A 6,000-nucleotide genomic window follows, 5' to 3' on the forward strand; every position below is an offset into this window, starting at 1 on the left:
TACAATTTCTCAAATACAACCTGCTGCTCCCTCCTGCCTGCTTTTTGGGATCCACAACTGCCATCACCACCTTGCAAACAGTGACAATTCACTTAACTCATTCGCTGCCATTCCCTAATTTAGTCCGGAATTGAAAAGTGCGACGTGGAGCACCATTCCCGAATTTGGTTTTTTTTTTTTCCTTGCGGGGATGCCGATCAAGCGCTGGTCAGACCTCTGACAATGTTTTTTTTTCCTTTTCACGAGAGGGCAGCATTTATCTTTTGTCCATGTTAGCGCTTTGTTACAGCTTTAGCTGTTGTTAAAGCACTATATAAATCAACATGTATGGATTGTATTGTTGTTTGTACAGCTTCCCCATTTCAAATTTAGATAACTCCAGACCCATATAACTTATCAATTAACTCTAAGTCTAAGGTTTCTAACGGTGTATAAAATGTTTATGTAGTCCTGAAACTAAATATTATGTGGCTCCTGGAATACAAGTGACAATGACAAAAACCCTGGCAGTAGACTGGACACATTTTGGCATATCGGCTGGCAGTGAATGAGTTCAGAGAGGTTCAAATGCCCTTCATGAGCAACTTTCCAAATCACACCGCATCTGCAGTCTGGAAAAGATAAGTGCGCTCACTATCATTTTTACAAAATATGGACATTGTCTCTTACTGTTTGAATAAAATTTTGTGTTTTTTTTGTCCTCCACAGGGCAAACCAATTGTGAGACTTTGTTTACATCTCTCACCAAGTTAACCTTGAGCCCAAAACAATGACACGTGAGTAACCATTGAGCTTCACTCTCGGGCTTTGCCACGTCCATCGATTCAGTCCTGCATGTTCTGCATTTGCTAACAATTAAAGAACAACCGACGTCTCTGGACAAGTTGTGTCCATAATTTGTAAAATGGCTTCAAATGACTTCGACTGAGCGTATTTTACTAAGATTCCACCGCATGTAGCTATATTTTACGTTTTAAGACTCGCGCTGAATATTCCGGAAGTCTTTTTTTTGAGTTGGTGACGAGTCCTCACGTTACGTCACTGAAGGAACGCTCCTGACCGAGAAAGGACACACTGTCGCAGTCCTTTCATCACGTCAATGCATTTTGTGGTACTTTGTTTGGTCTGAAAACTTCGTGTAGCACCAAAAAGAGGCAGGAGAGGGCGACAAAGCTTTGTGTAAGGAATTAATCAGCCTGATTGAGAGAGCTGATAAATTCCTTACACGGAGCTTTGTCGCCATTTTCTGCCTCTTTTTGGTGCTACATTTCCCGCCCCCAGATACCTCAAAATGTCACGGAATAAATTATTTAATCGATTGCAAACATGTATACTTTCCTCTTCAGAACTATTTGAATCATATTCATAACTGGATGAGTAATAAGAAAGCATCTTCTCCGAATCTGAAGCCATTGTTTTGATTCTCGAGCAAGGCAAGACGTAATGGCGTGACGTCATGAACAAGGGGGCGGGACCTTCTGAAACTGGCCACTTCCGGGTTCATTTTTTTTGGAGATTTTGGATACTTGAAGTCATTTTTATTGGTGTTTTGCATTTGACTAAAAATATCATCCTGCGTGTTTTGGGCATTCCAGATGCTATAAAACGTTTTTCTGATGTCAGTTAGGAAACAAAAACGTGATGTCAGTTGTCCTTTAAGATACAAGATGACATTATGTTGCACTACCACTCACTAAGACAAAAAAAAGTTGCTGACCATAGTTTTACATACAATCCAACCGCACAGATTGTACGTACTGTGCGTCTAAATGAAGAAAGGTGCAAGCTGCACCCCCACCTTGTGCGCTAACCGAGCCTCTCAGACCCGCTTGTGCTCGGTTGCTGCAGTAGCAGCGGCGGCGGTAGCAGCCGGTGACCATTACAAATGGCCTCTATTAGCATGGCTCGGTCGCAGAGGGGCGAGAAATAAAATCATTGAGAGAATATAGGCCTGCAACGGTGTCCCGGCGCCCACTCCCAGACTCTGCAGACCTCTGTCCCTTTTACCAACCCCCACCATCTCCCCTCCTCCCAGCCCCTCTATTCCAAGGGGACAGAATCCTAAAGACTAGATTACCAGTGATACATGGAGTCATTACGGGGAGGGTTATGGCAATAGTATCACAGGCGCAGCTGACAATGGCTATAATAGGGGTCTCTTTCTTCAGAGGCAGCATTACCATAGGGAAGGCTGCTTCTTCGGGTTTGTTGATACTGTAGAACAGGATAAGAAACGTTTATTACCTGCGGTAGTAGAAGAAAAAAAAGAAGCTGTGGACCAGTGAGCTGAATCTGAGCTTATTTCGTGCTAAAAGTGCATCTTTGTTAAGTAAAACGGAGTAAACAGTATCACAATGTGAAGCTCGACATTACTGGTGTCAAAATCAAGGCCCGGGGGCTAAATCGGGCCCGCCACATCATTTTATTCAAAATCTAACTTGTGAAATTCCATGATGCTTACTAATATCTGAACTAAAATTTCAAAATTGTCCAATGTAAACCACAATAACAGTCATTATGCTTGTATTCAGATTTGAAAACTACGTATTCATTCATTTGTTGTGCACTTTACATGTAATATATGGATGTAATATATTATCATGGCCTCCCCAAATTCATAACGGGCCCATAAGACAATGTGGAAAGCGGCAAAAAAAATTAGTTTGACACCCTTTCTTATTGATTAATTTTTAAAAAATAGTTTCAAAGTGTCAAATATTGTGACAATGTACATAAGTTTCTGCTTCATACTGAATCCCATACATAGACTCGCAATCACAAAGGGAACCAGATAATGAAAAAGAGTTAAAGTGACTAGATCAAAAACACCCAAAAAATGTACAAATATACTGTGCGTTTTTAAAGCACAACCGACGTCACTTTTTGTTTTTTAACTGACACCAGGAAAACGTTTTATAGCATCTAAAATACCCAAATGATATTTTTATTCAAATACAAAACACCAATAAAAATGACTTAAAGTGTCTAAAATCTGCAAAAAATTGAGCTGCGAATTGGGCATTTTCAGAAAGTCCCGCCCCCAGTTCGTGACGTCACGCCAAGACGTCTTGCATTGCTCGTGAATGAAAACAATGGCTTCAAATTTGGAGAATATGCTTTCTTGTTACACATCCAGTGATAAATATGATTCAAATAGTTCTGAAGAGGAAAGCATACATGTTTGCAATCGATTAAAGAATTTATTTGTGCCATTTTGAGGCAACATTGGGGGAAAATCTCTCCCCCCAAAAAAAGAGGCACAAAATGGCGACCTACTGTGGCCACCTCCGTTTCCACAGGCTGATAAATTCTTTATATGGAGCTTGGACGCCCTCTTCTGGCGGCTTTTGGGTGCAACACGAGGTCCACAGACCAAACAAGTACAGCAAAATACATTGACGTGATGGAAGGACCGCTACAATGCGTCTTTTTTACGGTAAAGGATGGTCCTTTAGTGACGTCACATCAGGCATCGTCAGCAACTCAAAAACAAGACTTCCTGAATATTCAGCGCGAGTCTTAAAATGTAAAATGTAGCTACATGCGGTGGAATCTTTGTAAAATACGCTCAGTAGAAGTCATTTGAAGCGATTTTACAAATTATGGACACAACTTGTCCGGAGACGTCGGTTGTCCTTTAAGGACAGTTGGACAAATTTTTGAGTAGCTCAGATTGCCGTGGAAATACTTACAATGAACTATCCAAATGGAAAACTACACTTGTATGCGATCGACAACAACTAACAAATTTCACATTGGGAGAAAAGATGTCAAGCATATGTCGCATTTTACAAAAAAAAGTCTTTAGTGCAAAAAGAAAAGGATGCATTAAAAAAATGCTGCGACTGCTGCCTCCCCCAGAGTCACTTATTTGTTCCGTGTTCCCTCCTTTTCGTTCCCCTAATTTACACAGATTTTTATATAGAAAGTAGCTGCAAGGTGTTTGAGGTCTGTGAAGGCAACGTGAGTGAGTCAGGCGCTAGCTAGCGCCTCAAGCTAGTTAAAATATGAGCACAGCGGGGACTCGCTAATGAAAGCCGGGAAACAGGGCCGTATATCGCAGTGAGGAGACAGTTCTTAGAATCAGCTGCTGAGCCCTGCCAATAGTTCCGGGGCCACTGGTGATTAACCGTCCAACAGGGGGTCGACCCACAGCTGTGCTATTAATAAAATATACCCCCCCCTTCCCCACCGCCAATGCAAACTCTCCTCCTCTGCCTCTTTTGTTCTCCCGCGCATTGAGAGCCTCTGAAATCATTTCTGTGTAGTTTCCTATAAGCCATTCAGCAGAAAGTGATTTTTTTTTTATCCTAATGTACTTGGTTGGCTCGCCCTCCCGCCCCGGGGGGGAGATATCCTGCAGGTACAGTGGATCAATTGCTGACCTCTCATTAAATGGTGATTTGCTCTCACTTGAGAGAGGAAAATAAGTGTTGAGTACCATCATTCCTATTGCAGCTAAACAAAGACTGGTCATTAGTATTACAGTACACCTCAAAGGCCACGTCCAATCAGTGACATCATCTAATGAGACAGCCTCATTAAGCGCCACTTGGGAATCCATTGCAATCCAAAAAAAGTTTGACACAATTTGAAGAATCGTGTAAAGCACACCGTTCGTTACGGACACGCGCGTGAATTGACGTCGTGCACGCGCGCCAGCATACTACGCGCGATGCTGCGGGCAATCAAGCGCAGCCTCCGGCTGAATCAAAGTCCGTTTACAAGCTCCGGGGTACGTGTTGTCGTCGTGACACTTTATGCTATTTGGATTGAAGGATATTGACTAAAGTCCAGCGATGAAGCTTCGTTCTGTTTTTTTTTTCTTTTCTTTTTTTGGGACGTCACCCTGTCGAGAGTGGCGCTCCTGGCGCCCTTCGATGCGTGACAGATGCCGGGAGCTTCACCCACCTTTATGCATGCCCGTGAAGCGGTCCTTGAGCACGGTGAGCTCGTAGATCTTGCCAAACTCCTCGAAGAGGGGTCGCAGGTCCTTCTCGTCCAGGTTGCGGGGGATTTGACCGATGAAGAGTTTGATGGCATCGTGGTCTTTCATGGGGATGGTAGCCGGGCAGCCCGCCGGGCTGTGGTTGTGGTTTAATCCGTTCACAAGCCCGTTGGTGCTGGCGGAGACCAACCCGACCCCGACCCCGACGCCGTGCACCGCGGCGTCCACTTGCCCGTTGGTTAAAGTTGCCATCGTCGTTCGGAGCGGCCAGCGAGTTGCAACAGCAGCAGATGGCGATGAGAGTGGCGGCGGAATGAAAAGGCAAGGTGCAGCAAAGTCTTGGTCAAAAATCGCGTCCGAAAGCGAGCCGCGCCACAGCTCAGAGATGATTTGGGCTCTCGCTCTATCAAATCCAATATTTACATTTACATTGATAGCCAAACACATGTAGCGCGAGACCGGCCAAGTCGCATCGCAGAAACGCGTGATGCCGTTCTGGTCCCGATGGAGCCTTTTGATTCCTTATGTTTAAGTCCTACTCAGAAAGTCGTTCATTGATATAATAAAAGCGAGGAAACAGAGAGAGAGAGAGAGAGAGAGAGAGAGAGAGAGAGAGAGAGAGAGAGAGAGAGAGAGAGAGAGAGAGAGGGGGGGGGGGGGGGAGGGACAGATGTGGGGGGTGGCAGAGAAAGAGGGAGAGAGAGAGCTAGAAAGAAAAGAGAGTTGAGAGCGAGAGAGAGAGAGAGAGAGAGACCAAGCGTGTTCCCTGCCTATTTACACCCACGTTCCCCTCGTCCTAGCTTCTTGGCTCCTTTTCATTCTTTTTTTTTTTTTTACATTCGAGTCGCAATGGGTGTCTTCTTGCTTTAAAGGAGCAGGACTGACTCCAACTATGCCACAGTTGTGGGTAGGTAGTAAAATAAACTCACTGTAAACTTGGCTTTATGTCGCACACGGTTTCTGAGATCCCCCCCTTTTTTGTGATGGGAAGACCGAATGGTACATTCCATCGAGGCAGGAGAGGGTCTATAAATAGTGCACTATAGAGGAAA

At 44.2% G+C, this 6,000-nt stretch overlaps 1 protein-coding gene across 2 annotated transcripts in view; it reads right to left on the reverse strand.

Annotated features, from left to right (window-relative positions):
- celf4 (CUGBP, Elav-like family member 4) overlaps nucleotides 1–5,601 on the reverse strand; it is an 86,345-nt gene extending 80,744 nt beyond the window's left edge. For both annotated transcript variants that reach the window (XM_089009873.1, XM_089009872.1), the window contains exon 1: nucleotides 4,912–5,601. In XM_089009873.1, the coding sequence (XP_088865999.1) occupies nucleotides 4,912–5,395 (484 nt within the window). In that variant the 5' untranslated portion in view covers nucleotides 5,396–5,601. The remainder of the gene's footprint in view (nucleotides 1–4,911) is intronic.
- Nucleotides 5,602–6,000: the final 399 nt, after the last annotated feature.

This window comes from Hippocampus bargibanti, linkage group LG12 (assembly GCF_051943395.1).
Source record: "Hippocampus bargibanti isolate YZ-2025 linkage group LG12, ASM5194339v1, whole genome shotgun sequence".
Taxonomy (NCBI): Eukaryota; Metazoa; Chordata; class Actinopteri; order Syngnathiformes; family Syngnathidae; genus Hippocampus; species Hippocampus bargibanti.